We start from the raw sequence: 21,980 nt of genomic DNA, 5'->3' as shown, positions 1-21,980 counted from the left end.
ACTGCTACTGGGTGAGAGATGAAGAGGCAGGGGAGGGGGCAGAGGGGTGGCAGGGCCCTGGAGCCGGGGAGCCTCCTGATGCCGTGGACCCAGGGAGCTTGGTGCTATGTTGACAGGCTGGCTAGGACAGGGGCAGAGACCCAGAGCCTGTCCAGACCCGAGGTCCCACAAAGACGGGCCAGTACTGGTCCAGGTCACTCTGCCAGGCTGATCCCTTGGTGTAGCAGCTCCGCCCCACCTGAGAAATGTGTAGCAGCTGGCTGTGGGTGCGGGTCCACAAACCTCTTTGCCCCTTTGAGCCACTCCCCCGTGTCCTCTGGCCACTTGGGCCTGCTCTCCATCCCCTTGCCTCGGCCTTTCTGGGTGTCCTGCACCTCCTCTGGGGAGTCTGACTCTGTAGAGTGTCCCCATGTTCCACGGAGGAGCCCAGGCAGGCTGGGCAGAAATTCACTCAAGAAAATGGTGGAGGAGATACCCTTGCTGGTTTGGCGCAGTGGATAGAGCGTCTGCCAGCGGGTTAATTCCCTTCAAGGGCACATGCACGGGTTGTGGCTCGATCCCCAGTATAGGGGGTGCAGGAGGCAGCCCATCAATGGTTCTCTCTTATTATTGATGTTTCTATCTCTTTCTCCCTCTCCCTTCCTCTCTGAAATCAATAAAAATATATTTTTAAAAAAAGATAATGGTGGAGATGGAATTTGAACCCAGGACCCTCTGTCCAGAGCTTAAGTTTGCAGCCCTGGGAACCACCTGATCCCTCACAGCCCTCACAGACATTGAATCATAGTCGCCTGCTTCGCTTGCTCATAGCAGCCACCACCTCCAGCCCCAGCTACCTTTCCTCACTGCTTCCCTTGGCCTCCTCTGCAGACCTAGGGTCCCCTCCTCGGCATGGGGGTCAAAGGGTGCCCTGTGTGCCAGCTTGACATCTGGTGTGCAGCCGTCTATGAGGCTACTCTGTAGCTGGCCTTCGTAGGGCTTGGCATGTCTGTGTTGTCCTTCTGCCCTTGGTGCCTGCCTACGGCAGTGCCCTCCCTGGTGGAGTAAGTGCTGTGTGGAGGGCATGGCGCCCAGCGAGGCCCCTGAGGGCCTCCTTTTTAGATGAAGAAATGGAGGCTCGGAGAAGTGATGACATGAAATGTGCTTTTACAAACACATGGAATCATCAGGCCCTCAGCACATTCTCAGGAGACAGAATGCTGGGGTCCTAATTGCAGGGAGCCAGGCCTGGCTGTCGTCCAGTGCATGTCAGAGTGTGAATGGCCACCACTCCTGGACAGAAACTGCCTCCCTGTCCATCTCTCCTTCCTCCTTCCCTCTTCCTTCTTGAACACCTCCCTCCCGGAGCTGCCAGACTCCAGCTCCACACACGGTCCTGGGTGTGATCCAGGCCAAAGGCAGCAATAGCTCAGAGAGGGCAAAGGGTCGTTGCAGGGGGAAGGGCTAGGCTAGCTGAGGGCACAGAGGCCCGGTCCCCACAGCGGTCCCCATCCTGAGCTGGCCGAGGGAGGGAGAGTGACTACCACTGAGCAAGAGTCCTTGCCAGACGCCAGCTCTGACCTAGGGACTGTAAAGAATGCACCCCTCCAGGATCTTTGCACTGCAGCCTATTGGGAGGGGGAGGGCCCTAGGGGTGGAGCTTGTGGAGTCCCTGAAGCCCCCACTGCAGTCTGGGGGGGGTAGGGAAGTGGGGGGTGGAGGGTGGCTGAGGGAAGTCCTGGGCTCTGCAAACAGCAAGAGTATTCTCCAAGGGTTGTCCAGAAACTTGGAGGCTCTTCAGAATCTAGAAGATCTGCAGGAGGTAGGTTTGTCCAAATGGAACAGGGCAGTTTCCTTCTGTGCGTGTGCATGTGTGCGTGTGTGCGTGTGCGTGTGTGTGTGTGTGTGGGGGGGCGACTGGTCAGGGAGATGGAGCAGGGCAGAGGCAGCATTCAGGATGGAAAGGAGAGCCAGAGGGCACAGCGGCTGGCCTCCCCCTCCTCCCCACCTCTGAGTTCTCCTGAGGACCACCCAGCCTGCTGCTCTCCAAGGCGTGTGCCCAGAACATCACTCCTCTCTGAACCCCTGTGGGGTGGCCTGCAGCCTGGGGGCATGGGCTGCCCTACTCTCCCATGGAGCTGTGACTGCTGCTGAGCCAGGCTCTCCCCTCTCCTCTCCTGCAGGTTGACAGCTCTGGGTTTGGGAGGTTAAGGGTGTCCCTGGCCCCTGTCTACCTGACACCCCTCCCTTGCATCTTCCTGCTTTGTTGGAGATGCCCCACTCTGTGACCCCCTTTCCGCCCAGGGGCCTGGAGGGGGAGCATAAAGACCAGCAGGCCTTGGAGAACCAGAACTTTATGGGGGAGGTGGGGTGTGGTCGCCAGTGCGCCTGGCCGTCATCGCAGGAAGTTCCTGCCGTCCACTTTCTCCTCCAGAATGGTCTCCACGCGCCTCCGCTGCGGGAGAGGGGCTGGGGTCAGGTGTGCAGGGCGGTGGGCGCCCCCCCTCCGCCCCTTCCCGGGCTGCCAGGCACCTCTTGGCGGTCCAGGGGGTCCGGGATCCGCGTGGGCTTCAGCTGCGGCGGCAGGAACAGCTCCAGCCGGATGGCGGCGCGCGCGGACTTCTGTCGCTGGATGAGAAGCGAGATCTCCTCCGCCTGTGGGTCGGGCGCAGCGTGGGGGGTTTCTGAGCCCCAGAGAGTCGGCCCCGCCTGGCTCTCTCCCGCAGGGCACCCCGCGGGCCGCCCCGCCCCGCCGCCACCCTCCGCTCCCGCAGGGAGCCCTCGCCATCCCCACCCCTTTCCTCAGGGCCCGGCGGTCTCCCGCGCAGGCTGCCCCACCGTCTCGCATGCCCGCCCCTGCCTCTGGCCCCCGCGCCTGACCCGCATGTAGGTGTAGCGCAACCGCAAGGCGCGGACCCGACCGCGGGCCTCGGCCGCCTTGAGGACGCCGAGCAGCTGGTCCTGGCGCGCCGTCGACGGCTCCAGTGACTGCGCCCACGCCCGCGGGTCGGGCATCCGGTACCCCAACTCCGCTGACTCGCGGGGGAAGATGGAGGCGGCCGCACCCACGTCTTCAAGCAAGTCCCCGAAGAGCAGGTGGCGGTGGCACTGCTTGGGGCTCATGGCCTCCAGCCCCTCCAGTGACAGAGCCCAGCCTGGCTTGGGGGGCCCCTTTGCGGCTGCCCCCTTGGCGCGCTTCTCGCGGGACTCTGCGCTCTGCGCGCCCTTCCCGGCTCTCTCCCGCAGGTCCCTGCTCCCGGCCTCCTTTGCGGCCGGGGGTGGCATCCTGGGCCTTGCTAAGGGAGGAGGACTTCCCGTCATTGGTGCCAGCACGTTGTCCGCGGGGCATCTGCCACCCCCTCTAGACCCCGCAGCCGCCTTAGGTCCCTGCCTCCAGCCTCTGCCCCCGGGTCAAGCCTCGCTATCGGTCCTGCTAGAACTTTCTGTTCCTCTCGGAGTTTCAGGAAATCCCACTTCTGCCCACGGGCTGTTTCTCTGTCCACTGAGAAAATGCTGAGACCCTTGAATTGCCTCCGGCCCCACCCAAGGTTGGAGACCAGGCCTGGCAGACCCTCCCCGCGACGATGGCTGGAGCCCCAGGGGAGGCTCAGAGCCAAATGGACGCTGGCTTGCTTCTGGGGAGACCCATCTTCCTGGTCTGCCCCGCACTGGTCTAGACGGAGAGGGGATAGCCGGGAGGGCTCACCAGGGTCGGCCGGTCTCCCCTCCAGGGCTCCTCCCTTCCCGGGGTCCAGCCCATACCACCCCAGGCCCTAGAACCCGGGCCAGGTCCTGCCCTCCTCCCCCTTCGGACACCCCATACATTTCAGCTTCTGCAGTCAGCCTCCAACAAAGCCCCTACTCACTGGGGCCTGTGACGCGCGGTTGCCCGGCAACCGGGAGCCCCGCCCCTCCCCAACCCGGGCCACAGTGAGTGGCCCCTCGCACGGGGCAAGGGCAAAACCCTGGTCCAGGTGAGCAGACCACATCGCCACCGGATGCCCGCAGCCGCCCCAGCCAGTCGAAGATCGTGGAGGTGGTGACAGAAGCTTTTCTGGTCCCCATGAGCTGTCTTTCCTTCTGGGGCCCCAATACACTGTGGGGGCCTGTGCGCCCAGCTTCCTGGCTGGGGCGGTCTTTGGTGGCTAATTTTGGGGGCAAGGAGCGCAGCTAGAGACCTTAGCACTGAGCCCTTACCCTCCACATGCCCCCCACAGCCGCTGGAGTTCAGACTGGAAATGGGGTAACACCAACGACCACTCACTCCTCCCAGGGCAAGGTTGGGGTCCCAGGGGTCCCACAAGATCAGACCTGGGTTTTGCTGAACCCTAAACCTCTGGCTCCTGGATTTCTGTAATCTATTTGTGTTTGCTAATTTCACACTCTTCTATAACCAATTCCCGTCTCAGGTGATTCTGTAATTTGTTCATGCACTCAGCAGTTTATTCTGGAATTCACTGATTCATATGCTCACCCCACAGTTTATGTTGGGCCCGAGTCAGTGCTTTAAGTCCTAATTTGTCCAAGTATTGGTGGCTTCCACAGTGCCTATGCCATTCTCGCCTTCACTCGTGCATGTGTCCTGAGGGCTGTGGGCGCTGGGCTCATGATGGTGCCTTCTTGGGAGTTCAGGACCTGAGCCGCAGAGCAGGGGACCATCCTGGCTGTGGAGCGGGGTCTTAGCTGAAGTCCGGGCCTCTCCGCAGGAGGCTGCTGACTGTCCCCATTGTGGCCAGCTTGCTCTGGCCTCCTGGGCGAGGGTGAACTAGGAGTCTCTGCCCCTAAATTCCGAGCGTGGACCCCACCCCCAGGCTCCACAGAAGGACTGTCTGCCCCCCCCCCCCCGCCCGTCTTTCCATAGAGGTTCCCTGGATGCAGGAGGGACTAGGATTGGCTGCTGAGACTGTGGTGAGCCTAGCCAGGGGCAGCTGTAGGAGGTGAGCCTCTTGGTTTCTGAGGTCAGCAGGGCCAAGCTTCCCCTGGGGAGGATGGTGCCCATGTGTGTACCCCAGGTGTCTAAGGCCCTTACCTTCTGTCTGCCTGTTCTCTCGTGTCTAACCGTGTGCCTCACATGCACATTGGTATGGGTTTGCATGTGTGGCCCAGGTGTTTGTGCATCCATGCCAGTGTCTGTGCATTCCTGAGCATGTGCCCACATCTGTGTGTTTCCTATGTGCCTGTTTATAGGCGTGTGAGCCTGTATGTTGTGTCCCTGAGTAGGCTGCTGCGAAGATGCAGAGACAGGTCCTGGGGGACAGCTTGGGATGCTGAGTCCTGAGGCATCTGCTCGCTCTGTCCTCTCCTGATTCCCCAGGTATCCTAGCAACGCTGCACCAGTCACCTAGCAACCATGTCCCCATCCTTGGAGACGGAGGCTCAGACAGGGTCTGGGATGTGTGGGCAGAGCCTGTGCAGGAAGACTGACCCCATGACTGGGTGGGGCTGACAGCTCAGCTGAGGGGTTCCCGACATGGCATGGGCCCCAGTGTTAGGAAGCAGCTTCCCAGTGGGGCCGTCAGCTGCGTGGTTGCTGAGGGCAGGCCGTGAGAGAAGGATGCTCAGAAGTTACTCTGGGGCCCAGCTGTGGCGCAGATCTCCTTCGTGTATCTCAGTGACAGAAAGACCTGGGTTCAAACCCTGTCTCTGTCACTTTGACAGGTGGCCTCACACCGCTGAGTCCTAATGCTCTCGCTGCACAAAGGTGATGCTGATAGCAATGGCCAAGCACGATGCGGATGGATGAGGTCATGTTTGTGACTGGCTTGGAGCCTGGGAGGCATGTGGGGCACACAGTAGGCACACAAGGGCACACAGGCATCCTGCTTGTTGACAACAAGACTGATCCACTCGAGGCTGGCCAGGGAGGGGCACTGCCGTGCCCACCCACCTGCTGGCCGCTCTGGCTCAGCTTCCTCGGGACCCTCAAACAGGCAGTCTGAGCCCATCCAAGGCCGGCTCTGCATGTGAGACACGGCCCCATATCTATGTCCTAGTCTGTGTGTTTCGTGTGCACTTCCTCGTGTCGCTGTCCCATGTCTGTGTGTGTCTCTCTGTGTCCTTGTGTGTGTGTGTCTGTCCCCATGTGCCTGTTCTGAGTCCTCATGTGTCCTTGTGTTTGTCCTTTTGTCTAAGTTCCTGTCTGCATCTGTGTCCCTGTGTCTGTGTCTGAGCCTGGCTCTGTCATTCATCTCTAAATGCGTGCCCTGGTCCTTGTGTCTGTCCCACCCAGTCAGGGGCCTGGTGACCCCCTTTCCTGCAGCCTCTCCTCCAGCCTGCGCAGCCCCGCCCCCTCGCGGCAGCCTCTCCCGCCCGCTCCTGCGGCTGTGGTTGCTCTGGCGTCTGCTGAGGAGGAGCAGCTGCCTCTGCTGCAGCCCCAGCCAGACCCCGGCTGCTCGGGCAGAAGCCGCAGCCTGTGCTGCTCGTGGGCCAGGGTCAGGTCTCCACGGCCCCAGCTCCCACGGGGGTGCCAAGGTAAGGCCTGCGCCACTGGCTGTGGGTGTGGGGTGGATGTGGGGTGACCTGCCGCCAGCCGGCTGCGCTCCGGGCAGGGTGGGCGAAAGCTGTGCTCTCACTCCCTGTGTCCTTGTCTCAGGTATTTCTGGGTGGGTCTGGTCCCTTTTGTGCCTGTGTGCGCAGGAAGGCAGGGTTGGGCATTTGTGTGTGTGCGTGTGCGCGCACATGTGTCCCTGTGCCTGTGAGCACACGGGGCAGCTGCATGTGCATGAGTCCCTGTGGGGGAAACATGTCCCGGTGTGTACCTACACCCACACATCCCATGTGGGGGTCTGCAGACCAAATGAGACTGTGCCTGTGTGTGCACACATGTTCTCTGCGTGTCCCTGTCTATGCTTCATGTCTGCATATGTGCCTGTGCCCCTGTGTATGCACATTTATGTGCCTGTGTGTCCCTGTGTAGGCAGGCATGGCTCTATGCTTTCTGTGTCCCTGTGTGTGCACATGTGTGAGCCTGTGTCCCTGTGTGCAAACATGTGCCTCTGGGACTGTGGCTGCCCATGGGGGGACTCACGTGCCTGCTGGGCCATGCACATGGTGCTGGAGGCCTCGGCTGGGTGGGTGTCAGGCGCTGTGGTCACGTGTCCCTGTGCCTCCCAGGTACCGAGTGGCTGTGCAGGCAGGGCAGCAGCATGGAGTGCCTCTTCCCCACCCCGCCCGGGGAGGTCTACAGCAGTGACCTGCAGGATGGCCTCGTGAGCCCCAACCACAGCCTGCTGCCCCCTGACCTGCTCCTCAATGTCAGCCATGGGGCCTTCCTGCCCCTCGGGCTCAAGGTCACCATCGTGGGGCTCTACTTGGCTGTGTGTGTCGGGGGGCTTCTGGGGAACTGCCTCGTCATGTATGTCATCCTCAGGTAAGCTGGGCCCTGCCGAAGTCCCCGTCTGGTGAGCCCCATCCAGCTGCAGGGGCCATGAGGCAGGGCTGTGCTGGGTGGGCCTGGCTGGTGGCTGGTTGTCCCGCCATGGAGTGGGGTTGGTCCCAACAGATGCGCAGCTCCTCAGGGTAAGGGCACTGGCTGGGGAGAGAGGGAGGCGAGGGGACCAGCCTGGGTGTGCCCCAGACAGTGTATCCTGACTCTGACAGATGGTGCTCCCAGCCATGAGGTCTCATGGGCCCTGCAGTGACCCTGAGAGGAGCGCTGGCCAGTCCATCCCAGGCTCCTGTTCATGCCTGTCGCTGGGCGGCTCCAGCATCTGTGTCCTCAGAATGAGAAAGCTTTAATGGGGGGTGAGGACACATTTGTAATACCTTAACTAATAAAGCGTTTAATAAAAAAAAAGAATGAGAAAGCTTGTGGGGCCCAGAGGGGTGGCCAGGCTATGAGGCCCCTACACATCATAGGGACAGTGCTGGGGAGGGTGTGGGGAGAGTGTGGGGACATGTGGGGGGATAGCATGCAAGGACAGGATGGGGACCATATGGGGACAGCATGGGAGGACAGATGTGTGTACACATATGCGAGCATATGCACACACATGTGAGCGTGCATGCATCCAAGTGCACACACCATATAATGTACATATATGTGCACACATAACACGTCAACATGTACATGTGTACACAAATGTGGCTGTGCAAATGAACATACCACTGTGTACATGTATGCCCAATGGTGTACATGTACATGTGAGCTTGTACTTGTATGTGCAAGTGGGCACACATATGTGCTAGTATATAGAAATGTGTGCTAGTTCTCACATGTGTGTCCAAGTGCACAACGTGTACATGTAACTGAGTGTGTAATGCACATGTGCATAGTGTTATGTTGGTGTGTGTGGTGTGCATGCTCAGACAAGGGAATGGGAGGAATAGCTGCCCCCTTCCCTGTACTGACCACTGTTCCAAGTCTGTCTCTTTAAAAGACGACTTTTTTTAAAAAAAATATATTTTATTGATTTTTCACAGAGAGGAAGGGAGAGAGATAGAGAGCTAGAAACATCGATGAGAGAGAAACATCAATCAGCCGCCTCCTGCACATCTCCCACTGGGGATGTGCCCGCAACCCAGGTACATGCCCTTGACCGGAACCGAACCTGGGACCCTTCAGTCCGCAGGCCGACGCTCTATCCACTGAGCCAAACCGGCTTCGGCAAAAGATGACTTTTTTAGAGCAGTTTTAGGTTCACAGCAAAATTGAGAGGAAGGTACAGAGATTTCTCGCATACTCCCCACTCTGCACATGCACAGTCTTCTCCATGGCCAAAGTTCCCACCAGAATAGTACAATTTTTACAATTAATGAACATATATTGACACATCATCAGCACCCAGAGCCCACGGTGTGCACTGGGGTCACTCTCGGGGTTGTAGGTTCTGTGGGTCTGGACAAATGTGTTACGACATGTGCCCACCATCAGAGTACCACACAGAGTAGTTTCACGGCCCTAAAATCCTCTGTGCCCCCCTTGTCCATCCCTCCCCCCAGCCCCTGGCCACCATGGTCTTCACTGTCTGCACAGCGCTGCCTTTTCCCCATGTCACAAAGCTTTTTATTTTATTTTATTTTTTCTAACATATTCTTTATTGATTTTTTTACAGAGAGGAAGGGAGAGGGACAGAGAGCCAGAAACATTGATCAGCTGCCTCCTGCACACCCCCCACTGGGGACGTGCCCGCAACCAAGGCACACGCCCTCGACTGGAATCGAACCTGGGACCCCCAGTCCTCAGACCAACGCTCTATCCACTGAGCCAAACCGGTCGGGCTGTCACACGGCCTTTTAGATTGGCTTCTTCCACTCAGTCGTACATTTCATTTCCTCCCCGTCTCTTCATGACCTGACAGCTCATTTGTTTATTTTTTATTTGTGTGTGTGTGTGTGTGTGTGTGTGTGTGTGTGTGTGAAAGGAGAAAGAGAGAGAGAGAGAGAGAGAGAGAGAGAGAGAGAGAGAGAGAGAGATGGACTTGTTGCTCCACCTATTGATGCACTCACTGGTTGATTCCTGTAGGTGCCCTGACTGGGTATTGAACCTGCAACCTTGGTGTATTGGGCTGATGCTCTAACCAGCTGAGCTATCTGGCCAGGGCAGCTATTCCTTTTTAGTGCTGAATAATATTCCACTGTCTGGATGAACCACAGTTTATCCATCCACTCACTGAAGTACTTCTTAGTTGCTTCCACGTTTTGGCAATTCTGAATAAAATGATTATAAACATTCATGTGCAGGTTTTTATGTAAACACTAGTGGCCCAGTGCACAAAATTCGTGCATGGGGGTGTCCCTCAGCCCAGCCTGCACCCTCTCCAATCTGTGACATCCCTTTCGCAATCTGGGACCACTGGCTCCTAACCGCTCACCTGATCGCCCCTAACCACTCTGCCTGCTGGCCTTCTTGCCCCCAACTGCACCCCCCCCTCCTGGCTTGATCACCCCCAACTGCCCTCCCCACCTGGCCTGATCGCCCCTAGCCACCTCTGCCTTGGCCCTGCCACCATGGCTTTGTCCAGAAGAATGCCCGGAAGGTCTCCCGGTCTAATTAGCATATTACCCTTTTATTAGTATAGATATTATCCCAATAAATTTAATAAAAATTGTCTGCAAATTATGTTTACACTGGAAGTGAACCACTTATCAATTTTATTTTAATCATCACTATTGGTGTACCTGTAGGTGTAAAATTTGGCTTCCACACTGTCAGCATTTCTTGGGGGCCAGACTTCAGAGACTTCATAGATAGTTCTGAGGTCTTGGGCCTTGCTCTGAAGTTACTGGCTGCCCAAGTTATTACTCGAGGTGGTGAATTTTTCTATACCGTCTTGGTCTTTTTCTGAATCATTTTTATTCAGTTCTTCATTTGGCCTGTGATCATGGCCACATATTGTTGGCTTTATAGCTTTCGTAGGTTTTCTTGAAGGGGTAGGAATTTTTGGGAAGGCTCCTTTCCTTGAACTTAAAGACATATTTTCACCCCCATGGATGTCTTTAGTACCAGGAAGGACAACAGAGTGAGCGCAGAAGGACATTGATTTGTGGGGAAATTGCTGGGATGAAAGGGAAAAAAGTCTTCATGAGAAAAAGTATGGGTTGAGGATGGAATCTGCCAGGCAAGACCAGGGAGTCTTGGGGATATGCCACTAAAGAAGAGGAGGAGGAGAAGTTTGGGTGTGGTCCTTTCATCCTGGACACTGGACCTGGGTTAAAGGCTTCTTCCTCTTTTACCTTCTTTTGATGACTGGGGTTGGTTGTTACGTAACTGTGCTAGGAGTTTGTGGTTTCCTGGTCATCTTCACCATGTCAAAATTTCCTACGGCCCTACCCCAGGCCGCCTGAACATATGCTTTTCTCTAGGACAATGAGGGGCCACAAACCCTAGGCCCGTGACGGCGAACCTATGACACGTGTGTCAGAGGTGACATGCGAACTCATTTTTTTGGTTGATTTTTCTTTGTTAAATGGCATTTAAATATATAAAATAAATATCAAAAATATAAGTCTTTGTTTTACTATGGTTGCAAATATCAAAAAATTTCTATATGTGACACGGCACCAGAGTTAAGTTAGGGTTTTTTGAAAATGCTGGCACGCCGAGCTCAAAAGGTTCGCCATCACTGCCCTAGGCCAATGGTTCTCAACCTTCTGGCCCTTTAAATACAGTTCCTCATGTTGTGACCCAACCATAAAATTATTTTCGTTGCTACTTCATAACTGTAATGTTGCTACTGTTATGAATTGTAATGTAAATATCTGATATGCAGGATGGTCTTAGGTGACCCCTGTGAAAGGGTCGTTCAACTGCCAAAGGGGCCGCGACCCACAGGTTGAGAACCGCTGCCCTAGGCTTTAATTAATTAGGAAGCCTCTCCTCCAGCTAATGGTAGCTCTGGGAGAGAAACTTAGATATCATACAGCACCACCCTGACACTTCCATGGGGAGGGGAGGGGTGGCCAAGATGCTTTGGTAAGAGAAAGGGGGCGTTTTTAGCACTCCTAGGCCTTCTCAAACTTACTGGCCCCATGTTCAGTTCTGATGGGTCACATGGTAGGGAGATGGTGCTTCCTCCAAACATTTCCCTAGGCCACCCATTTCAGTGGTTCATTGTTCTTTCTCATCCTTCACCATTAGCTACTTTTCATAAGATTTACCTAAAATCTTTTCAAGGTAATGTGACTGTCTCTCTGGAGATGTGAATCACCCTGCTTCCCTAGTACAGGTTGCTCTTATGCACCTTGAAACCATTCACTTCTTGGCTACTACCAGAGAAATGTTCCATCTCACCCCCCTTTCCCCACTGTCCATGTGGCTCTCCTCAGCTTTCTGCTTTAAGGTTGAAACCATTGCCTTTAGGCTGTCTTTAACGAATAGAGTTGCTCAACTGGTTATCTTAGCTTTGTTTAAAATCTTGGGGGTGATCATAGTAGGTATAGTATCTAGATTTGGGGCTTAACAGTATAAGGTGAATGAGGCAGGAATTTAAATTCCCGAAGTTGGGCTTCCAGTTTGTATGTTGAAAACTGCATCCCCGCCAGCTCCACCTCCTCAGGGAACTCGGGTAGTCAGACCCTTGGTCGGAGGATTGCAGACTTAGGTTCTGAGGACAGGAGGCCCAGGCCCTGTCAAAGTATGGATCAGAGGCAGGGCTAAAGGACCCTACAGAACCCATCTCAGCCCTGCCACCAGGCTTCGGAATTGCTGGGCTTGGTACCGGATGTGAGGTACACCGACTTCCTGCAGAGGACTCAGGGCCGTGAGGCTTTGTTCTGAGGAGTCCGGCCTTGGATCAACAGAGGCAGGATCCCAGGACCTGCCAGGGCTCAAGGTGAGGAACATGAGGGAGGAGGGTGGGACCCTGGACCCTAGAACAGAATCATCCCACCCAGGGCGGGATGACGACAACAGGCGATTTCTGCATCTGGGTCTCAGAGACTCGGGGTCTTTGGTATAGGGAGCAGGACCTCAGATACACAGAGGACTGGCCCAAGTCCTGCCAGAGTCAAGGTGAGGACCCTGAGGAAATAGTAATGGGACTCTGGACGCCACAACAGAGGGGACCCCACCATGGCCCTCTCCCGCTGTAAGCCCTGGGAGTCCCCAGGGTGGGATGACGACGACAGGCAATTTCTGCATCTGGGTCTCAGAGACTCGGGGGCTTTGGTATAGGGAGCAGGACCTCAGATACTCAGAGGACCGGCCCAAGTTCTGCCAGAGTCAACATTAGGATGTAACAACCCTGAATCGCATAACAGAGGGGACCCCACAGAAGCCCACCCTTGCTGTCAGCCCTGGGAGTCCCCAGGGCGGGATGACCACACATAGTGTTTCCTGACTTCCACAAAGGGGTCCGAGAGATCCTGGGAATGTGGTATCAGGAAAAGGGCCTCTGGTTCACAGAGGGGAGGGCCCAGGTCCTGTTGGAGTCAACTGCCGAGTCAGCGGGCTGCCTAGGCTGGAGGCTAATGACTTTGCCATGCCTGCCTCGGCCCGCCGCCCCCCCTGCCCCCCCCTCCCCGCCTGGTTCGGTTGAGCCTTTGGTCGTTTTGGACTTTACGGACCCTGGCTCTTTATATAATATATATAGACTAGAGGCCCGGTGCACAAAAATTTGTGCACTTGGGGGGGGGGGGAGGGGGGTCCCTCAGCCCAGCCTGTGCCCTCTTTCAGTCTGGGATCCCTCGGGAGATAACGACCTGCTGGCTTAGGCCTGCTCCCGGGTGGCAGAGGGCAGGCCCAATCCCTAGGTGCAGCCCCTGGTCGGGCTCAGAGCAGGGCCGATTGGGGAGTTGGGGCACCGCACCCTGTCATGCACAGAGCAGGGTGGATCAGTGGGTTGGGGCACTGCACCCTGTCATACTCAGGGCAGGGCCGATGGGGAGGTTATGGCTCTACCCCGTCACACACAGAGCAGGGCCCGTGGGGGGTGGGGGGTTGGGGCACCGCCCTCTACCACCCACAGAGCAGGGCTGATCAGGGGGTTGGGGCGCTGCCACTGTCACACTCAGGGCAGGGCCGATGGGGAGGTTATGGCTCTACCCCCGTCACACACAGAGCAGGGCCAGTGGGGGAGGGGGGGTTGGGGCGCCGCACCCTGTCACACACAGAGCCACAGGGCAATCAGGGGGTTGGGGAGCTCCCCCCTATCAGGCACAGAGCAGGGCTGATCAGGGGGTTGGGGCGCCTTCCCCTGTCCCGAACAGATCAGGGCAGATAGGGAGGTTGTGGCCCCGCCCCCTGTCACACACAGAGCCACAGGGCGATCAGGGGGTTTGGGCGCTGCCCCCTGTCACGCTGATCCCGGTGCCAGGAGGCCTTGTGGCTCTGCTGATCCCAGTGCTGGGAGGCATATTACCCTTTTACTATATAGGATAGAGGCCTGGTGCATGGGTGGGGGCCGGCTGGTTTGCCCTGAAGGGTGTTCTGGATCAGGGTGGGGGTCCCCACTGGGGTGCCTGGCCAGCCTGGGTGAGGGGATGATGGCTGTTTGCAGCTGGTCACACACCCGTCAGGGTGGGGGTCCCCACTGGGGTGCCTGGCCAGTCTGGGTGAGGGGCTGAGGGCTGTTTTCAGGCTGGTGGGTGACTGAAGCTCCCAACTGCTCCTTTTTTTTTTTTTTTTAAATATATTTTATTGATTTTTCTACAGAGAGGAAGGGAGAGAGACAGAGAGCTAGAAACATCCATGAGAGAGAAACACCGATCAGCTGCCTCCTGCACATCTCCCACTGGGGATGTGCCCGCAACCCAGGCACATGCCCCTGACTGGAACCGAACCCGGGACCCCTCAGTCCGCAGGCCGACGCTCTATCCACTGAGCCAAACCGGCTTTGGCCCTTTTTTTCTTTTTTATTCTGGGCCAGCTTTAGCTCTGGCTCCAGCTCGAGGCTTCTGCTGCTGAAAGCAGGTATCTGGTTTGTTTGGGTTCTATAATCGAAACACTGTATCAACTCCAGCTCTGAGATCCCTGTGGGCTGAAAGCAGGTTTCTGGGGTTTTGTTTAGCTTCTATATTTGTTACAATGTTTCAAACTGCAGGCTCAGAGGCCGGTAAGGCAGGCAGGGAACGTTGGTTTCCTCCGTCACTGAAGCAAGCAAGCCTCAGGTTAACTTCAAGTTGCCTGGCTGCCAGCTGCCATCTTGGCTGGCAGTTAATTTGTATATCGCCCTGATTAGCCAATGGGAAGGGTAGCAGACGTACACTAATTACCATGTTTCTCTTTTATTAGATAGGATAGTTTTCAACTCCTTTGGGTAAATAGCAGGGAAAGTGACTGCTGGGTCCCACGAGTCTGTTCAGTTTGGTAAGAGACCACCCAGCTGTCTTCCAAAGTGGCTGCGCCCCTGCCTTCCCACCAGCAGTGAAGGGGGGTTCCCGCTGCTCCGCGTCCTCGCCGGCACTTGGTGTTGTCAGTGCTCTGGGTTTTGGCCGTTCTGATGGGTGTGCAGTGGGATCTCATTGTTTCATTTCCATTTCCCTGATGATGTAGGATGTGGAGCATTTTCTCATTTGCTTTTTCACTGTGTATGTCATCTTTGGTGAGGTTCTAGCAAGGTGTTTGCCCATTCCTTACCCAGTTGTCCATATTCTTATCGTTGAGTATTGGTTTTTTGTGTTCTGGATAACAGCCCTGTACCTTGTGTGTCTTTGGCACATTTTCTCTCCTGTCCGCGGCTGCTCTTCTCAATCCCTTGGCCCTCTCTGCTGCTTACTGGCTCTGTGGTGTTCAGAAAGCCACTTAAACCCTGTGAGCCTGCGTGTCCTACTGCACTGAGGGGGCAACAAAAAGAGCACTTTTGGAAACTTAAATATGATAAAATCAATGTGAAGAGCTTGGCACAGGACTTTACCTTCATCATTGTTACTATTTGGTCATGAAGGCTTCAGGGCTTATTCTCAATTCCTCTTTAAGAGGCAAGAGTAAACCTCATATTCCGTTGTGGCAGTGGAATTGACATGGAACACTCTCACCTCTGCTGTTGGCACTGCCAACACCATCACCACCTCCACCTCCACCTCCACCTCCACCTCCACCTCTAACACCAAATCACCTCCACCTTCATCACTGCCTCCATTACCACCTCCACCTCATCACCACCTCCACTTCCATCACCACCTCCACCTCCACCTCCACCTTCACCTCCACCTCCACCTCCACCTCCACCTCCACCTCCACCTCCACCTCCACCTCCACCTCCACCTCCACCTCCATCACCACCTCCACCTCCACCTCCACCTCCACCTCCATCACCACCTCCACCTCCACCTCCACCTCCATCACCACCTCCACCTCCACCTCCACCTTCACCTTCACCACCACCTCCACCTCCACCTCCACCTCCACCTTCACCTCCATCATCACTTCCACCTCCACCTCCATCACCACCTCTACCTCTATCACCACCTCCACCTCCACCTCCACCTTCATCTTCACCTCCACCTCCATCACCACCTCCACCTCCACCTCCACCTCCACCTCCACCTCCATCACCACCTCCACCTCCACCTCCACCTCCACCTCCACCTCCACCTCCACCTCCACCACCACCTCCACCTCCACCTCCACCTCCACCTCCACCTCCACCTCCACCTCCATCACCACCTCCACCTCCACCTCCACCTCCACCTCCACCTCCACCTCCACCTCCACCACCACCTCCACCTCCACCTCCACCTCCATCACCACCTCCACCTCCACCTCCACCTCCACCTCCACCTCCACCTCCACCTCCACCACCACCTCCACCTCCACCTCCACCTCCACCTCCACCTCCACCTCCACCTCCATCACCACCTCCCCTCCATCACTACTTCCACCTCCGCCTCCACTTCCACCTCCACCTCCATCACCACCTCCACCTCCACCTCCATCACCACCTCCACCTCCATCACCACCTCCACCTCCACCTCCACCTCCACCTCCACCTCCACCTCCACCTCCACCTCCACCTCCACCTCCACCTCCACCACCACCTCCACCTCCACCTCCACCTCCACCTCCACCTCCACCTCCACCTCCACCTCCACCTCCATCACCACCTCCCCTCCATCACTACTTCCACCTCCGCCTCCACCTCCATCACCACCTCCACCTCCACCTCCACCTCCACCTCCGCCTCCACCTCCATCACCACCTTCACCTCCACCTCCATCACCACCTCCACCTCCACCTTCACCTTCACCTCCACCTCCATCACCAATTCTACCTCCATCACCAACTCTACCTCCATCACCACCTCCACCTCCACCTCCATCACCATCACCACCTCTACCTCCACCACCGCCTCTACTGCCACCTCCACACCACCTCCACCTCCATCACCACCTCCACCTCCACCTCCATCACCACCTCCACCTCCATCACCACCTCCACCTCCACCTTCACCTTCACCTCCACCTCCATCACCAATTCTACCTCCATCACCAACTCTACCTCCATTACCACCTCCACCTCCACCTCCATCACCATCACCACCTCTACCTCCACCACCGCCTCTACTGCCACCTCCACACCACCTCCACCTCCATCACCACCTCCACCTCCTCCTTTATCACCACCTCCACCTCCATAACCACCTCCACTTCCACCTCCACCTCCATTACCACCTCCACCTCCATCACCACCTCCACTTCCACCTCCACCTCCATTACCACCTCCACCTCCATGTCCATTACCACCTCCACCTCCATCACCACCTTCACCTCCACCTCCGTCACCACCTCCACCTCCACCTTCACCTTCACCTCCACCTCCATCACTACCTCTACCTCCACCTCCATCACCATCCCCACCTCCATCATCACCTCCACCTCCATCACCACCTCCACCTCCACCTCCACCTCCACCTCCACCTTCACCTTCACCTTCACCTTCACCTCCACCTCCATCACCACCTCCACCTCCACCTCCATCACCGTCCCCACCTCCACCTCCACCTCCACCTCCACCTCCACCTCCACCTCCACCTCCACCTTCACCTCCACCTCCACCTCCACCTCCACCTCCACCTTCACCTCCACCTCCACCTCCACCTCCACCTCCACCTCCACCTTCACCTTCACCTCCACCTCCACCTCCACCTCCACCTCCACCTCCACCTCCACCTCCACCTTCACCTCCATCATCACTTCCACCTCCACCTCCATCACCACCTCTACCTCTATCACCACCTCCACCTCCACCTCCACCTTCATCTTCACCTCCACCTCCATCACCACCTCCACCTCCACCTCCACCTCCACCTCCGCCTCCACCTCCATCACCACCTTCACCTCCACCTCCATCACCACCTCCACCTCCACCTTCACCTTCACCTCCACCTCCATCATCAATTCTACCTCCATCACCAACTCTACCTCCATCACCACCTCCACCTCCACCTCCATCACCATCACCACCTCTACCTCCACCACCGCCTCTACTGCCACCTCCACACCACCTCCACCTCCATCACCACCTCCACCTCCACCTCCATCACCACCTCCACCTCCACCTCCATCACCGTCCCCACCTCCATCACCACCTCCACCTCCACCTCCACCTCCACCTCCACCTTCACCTTCACCTCCACCTCCACCTCCACCTCCACCTTCACCTCCACCTCCACCTCCACCTCCACCTCCACCTCCACCTCCACCTCCACCTTCACCTCCATCATCACCTCCACCTCCACCTCCATCACCACCTCTACCTCTATCACCACCTCCACCTCCACCTCCACCTTCATCTTCACCTCCACCTCCATCACCACCTCCACCTCCACCTCCACCTCCACCTCCATCACCATCCCCACCTCCATCATCACCTCCACCTCCATCACTACCTCCACCTCCATTGCCACTTCTACCTCCACCTCCACCTCCATCACCACCTCCACCTCCACCACGGCCTCCACTGCCACCTCCAATACCACCTCCATCTCCACCTTCACCTCCACCTCCATCACCACCTCTACCTCCACCTCCACCTCCACCTCCACCACCACCTCCACCTCCACCTCCACCTCCACCTCCACCTCCACCTCCACCTCCACCTCCATCACCACCTCTACCTCCACCTCTACCTCTACCTCCACCTCCGCCTCCACCTCCACCTCCATCACTACTTCCACCTTCGCCTCCGCCTCCACTACCACCTCCGCCCCCATTGCCATTGCTGCCTCCACCGGCATCGCCGCCTCCATCGCTACCTCCATCACCATGACCTCCACCACCACTGTCACAACTATTACTTCATTCAACTAATGTTTCTGGAACACCCACAGTCTCCCCAGCCCTATTACCGTAGCTTGGATACAATCAGACCTCATTAGCACCCCTCCCATCATAGTCACCGTTTCCTGTCTTGATGGCTGGAAAACAATGTGGTCTGGGAGGCCGGAGAATTCTGACAGCTGCAGGCACAGGATTTCTTCCACGAAGGGTCGTGGGGGAGACTCCAAGGGAGGAGGCACGGCTCTTTCGCTCACAGTCCCCCCGCTTCACTCCACACCATGTCAGGTGTGCCTGCTACCCTCACACCTGCTTTTCCCAGGCAGACCTGTCCTAGGTGTGGAACCCTCTTATGTGCCAGGAGGACTTGAAGCTTATTACACTGTTTGCCCCGGGCTCAGTGCCCAGGAGCCTGTGTTTTCACAAGGGTCTCAGAGTGGGTGCCCTCCTGGTGGCTTTGCTCCCAGGTCTAGCCAGTAGCCAAATGAAGCTGTCCTTTCCCCTCCCTGTGCCCCTGCAGACACACCAAGATGAAGACAGCTACCAACATTTACATCTTTAACCTGGCCCTAGCAGACACCTTGGTGCTGCTGACACTGCCCTTCCAGGGCACAGACGTGCTCCTGGGCTTCTGGCCGTTTGGGAACGCCCTGTGCAAGATTGTCATTGCCATCGACTATTACAACATGTTCACCAGCACCTTCACGCTGACCGCCATGAGCGTGGACCGTTATGTAGCCATTTGCCACCCCATCCGTGCCCTCGACGTCCGGACGTCCAGCAAGGCCCAGGCTGTCAATGTGGCCATCTGGGCCCTGGCCTCTGTCGTCGGCATCCCGGTGGCCATCATGGGCTCGGCACAGGTCGAGGATGAAGGTCAGTCAGGGGTCCCTCCTCCCCAGGGCCACGCTCCCTGGCTCCGCCTGACCCTGCTTCTCTCTCTGCAGAGATCGAGTGTTTGGTGGAGATCCCTGCCCCGCAGGACTACTGGGGCCCCCTGTTTGCTGTCTGCATCTTCCTCTTCTCCTTTGTCGTCCCCGTGCTCATCATCTCCATCTGCTACAGCCTCATGATCCAGCGCCTGCGCGGGGTCCGCCTGCTCTCGGGCTCCCGAGAGAAGGACCGGAACCTGCGGCGCATCACGCGGCTGGTGCTGGTGGTGGTGGCAGTGTTTGTGGGCTGCTGGACGCCTGTCCAGGTCTTCGTGCTGGTCCAAGGACTGGGGGTTCAGCCAGGCAGTGAGACGGCGGTAGCCATCCTACGTTTCTGCACAGCCCTCGGCTACGTCAACAGCTGCCTCAACCCCATCCTCTACGCCTTCCTAGATGAGAACTTCAAGGCCTGCTTCCGCAAGTTCTGCTGCACATCTGCACTGCGCCGGGAGGGGCCGGGGTCTGACCGTGTGCGCAGCATGGCCAAGGATGTGGCCCTCGCCCGCAAGACCTCAGAGACGGTGCCGAGGCCTGCATGACTAGGCGTGGACCTGCCCATGGTGCCCGCCAGCCCGCAGAGCCCGTCAACACCCAACACGGAGCTCACCCAGGTCACTGCTCTCTAGGCTGATGCACAACCTGACCCCTGAGTGTCACCAGGCTCTGGGAGCTTCCCTGTGACCCCAAGGGCCTGATGACATCATGGGACCTATTGCTTAGGGCTGTCCCGTGGCCCCAGTCACACTAACCTGGGAGTGTGTGTGAAAGAACTCACCAGTGAGTGAGCCTGGCCAGAGCTCATGGACACACCCACGATTCATGGGACTCCAGGCCTCCCCCCTACTGCACCTGCGGGCCCTGGGTGGGCACATCTGGAGGCGGAACAGCAGTGTGTGCAACCCGAGGGCCCTGTGCTGTGTGCGGGCTGCGTGAGGGCAGTGGGACTGGCCCAGAGCTGGGAGCTGCTGGCATGGACTTGCCCGAGCGTCACTGGTGCCGCCTTCGGGTCCCCCACATCCATGTCCCTCCAGCCCTCAAAGAGCCTTTCCCTTCAGACGCTCAGTGAACTCATGCGCTGCAGCTGCGGGGCCACGTGTGCAGAGCTGGCTTGGGCTGCAGGGCGGGCAGGGCCACCGCAGGCTGCTCTGTCCGTCATTCGTGAAGTGGCCCTGTGTACCTGGTCTTGACTGCTTGATGCTGAGGGCCCCTGCCTGGGGCCCCTGTGCCCTCCTGGGGCTCTCTCCCTCACAGTCTCTCCTTTTCTTGAAATCAGACGTCCCCAGCTGTGCTGCTGGCAGGACCCCGTGCCCTCCTTGGGTCTGGGTGGCCTTGAAAGAGTGGCAGTTGGGATGGGTTTTGCTCTGCACTGGCAGTGACTGACCTATTGCCTCATTTCCAAGCCTCCAGGTGTCTATGGGGGAGGCCTGAACTTTTGGTGCCAAACCAGAGGGTAGTTTCACCTTGGGAACTGGTGAGAGGTGGGGCTTGGCAGGGCCTGCTTGAGTGATGCTGTGAGAACCGTCTGGGCTGTGGGGCACCGGTGGGGGTGTCTCCCTAGTGTGGTCACCAGAGAAGCCCCCACCTGCCCCAGCCTGCAGATGGAAGCTGGAGCTTGGTGACTTTGCAAATAGCCCTGCAACGTTGAAAAGATGATTTTGCCTCCACCTGTGAGCTGAGCTGCAGCCCTGGGCCCGGTGACTTAAGCACCTGGGAAGCAAGGACCTGCAACTGGCTGCGGCACCCTGGCCCTTGGGGCTGAGCGCTTTCTTGCTGAGACAGAGACTCATGAACTCGTGCCTGTGTCCCCTGTGCCCATGTACTTACACGTGTGCCAAGTGAGCCCTGCCTGCGACCCGCCTGAGCCTCCCCTGCCCCTCCCTCCAGGCCCACTCCTCCTGGTGGCGTTTCTGACTCCTGCAGGGTGGGCTGTTGGGGTAACTTCTCTGGGATTAGCATGTGTGGTCCTCCCACCCGCTCTGAGCTCCTCACCAGTCCCCCCGCGCCCCCTGCCCCGCTCCAATGTTGGGAAGGGGTGCGACTAGTTCATGTGTTGGGGCTGTTACCTTTTATTCAGAACAAATAGTTTCTCCATAAACAACAGCCTGCTTCTCTCCAGTGTGTGGGGGGCTCCTCCCACATGGGTGCGGCTTCTCGGCACCCAGCCCTGCTCTCCTTCCCCAGCAGCTCTGAGGGGTGTGAGGGTGACCATGGGCTGAAGTGCTTGGTCAAGGCCAACGGGCCAAGGTGCAGTGTTACACAAGTTTCAGTGACGGGCACTTTGCTGTTAAAATAAACATTTAGCATCAAGAGAAAGTGTGGGAGGAACAGGCAGTTAGGCAAAGGGCACTCGAGTGGTGTGTCCACAGGCTGTGTGTCCAGGGCGACTCCACAGACCGGCAGGGAGCACTGACCGGC

General features: G+C 57.5%; 2 protein-coding genes across 3 annotated transcripts; one reads left to right on the top strand and one right to left on the bottom strand.

The window, feature by feature from the left end:
• Positions 1-2,317: 2,317 nt before the first annotated feature.
• LKAAEAR1 (LKAAEAR motif containing 1) lies at positions 2,318-3,487 on the bottom strand. Its single transcript, XM_059707518.1, has 3 exons — positions 2,860-3,487; positions 2,512-2,634; positions 2,318-2,434 (listed from the first exon to the last, which is right to left on the bottom strand). The coding sequence occupies exons 1-3, from the start codon at positions 3,298-3,300 to the stop codon at positions 2,375-2,377; spliced, it is 624 nt and encodes a 207-aa protein (XP_059563501.1). The 5' UTR covers positions 3,301-3,487; the 3' UTR covers positions 2,318-2,374.
• A 2,756-nt stretch (positions 3,488-6,243) lies between these two features.
• On the top strand, positions 6,244-21,671 carry OPRL1 (opioid related nociceptin receptor 1). Of its 2 annotated transcripts, XM_059704954.1 has the most exons (4): positions 6,244-6,450; positions 7,093-7,348; positions 19,154-19,509; positions 19,581-21,671. In XM_059704954.1, exons 2-4 carry the CDS (start codon positions 7,125-7,127, stop codon positions 20,102-20,104), a joined length of 1,104 nt encoding a protein of 367 aa, XP_059560937.1. In that variant the 5' UTR covers positions 6,244-6,450; positions 7,093-7,124; the 3' UTR covers positions 20,105-21,671. The 2 variants fall into 2 exon arrangements, with proteins under 2 accessions (XP_059560937.1, XP_059560938.1); XM_059704955.1 differs by lacking the exon at positions 7,093-7,348 and having other exon boundaries at positions 6,245-6,450.
• Positions 21,672-21,980: the final 309 nt, after the last annotated feature.

This window comes from Myotis daubentonii, chromosome 8 (assembly GCF_963259705.1).
Source record: "Myotis daubentonii chromosome 8, mMyoDau2.1, whole genome shotgun sequence".
NCBI classification, from domain to species: Eukaryota; Metazoa; Chordata; class Mammalia; order Chiroptera; family Vespertilionidae; genus Myotis; species Myotis daubentonii.
Note: the sequence above shows the minus strand (reverse complement) of the source record. Positions and strands in the feature narration are given on the sequence as shown.

Excerpts from the sequence above, each read along its gene's own strand:
- LKAAEAR1 (XM_059707518.1), bottom strand. The coding sequence starts at position 3,300 with ATGACGGGAAGTCCTCCTCCCTTAGCAAGGCCCAGGATGCCACCCCCG. Across the intron at positions 2,635-2,859 it reads TGCGCTACACCTACATGCGG|GCGGAGGAGATCTCGCTTCT; the intron begins GTCAGGCGCGGG and ends CCCGACCCACAG. Across the intron at positions 2,435-2,511 it reads ACCCCCTGGACCGCCAAGAG|CGGAGGCGCGTGGAGACCAT; the intron begins GTGCCTGGCAGC and ends CCTCTCCCGCAG.
- OPRL1 (XM_059704954.1), top strand. The coding sequence starts at position 7,125 with ATGGAGTGCCTCTTCCCCACCCCGCCCGGGGAGGTCTACAGCAGTGAC. Across the intron at positions 7,349-19,153 it reads GTCATGTATGTCATCCTCAG|ACACACCAAGATGAAGACAG; the intron begins GTAAGCTGGGCC and ends GTGCCCCTGCAG. Across the intron at positions 19,510-19,580 it reads GGCACAGGTCGAGGATGAAG|AGATCGAGTGTTTGGTGGAG; the intron begins GTCAGTCAGGGG and ends CTCTCTCTGCAG.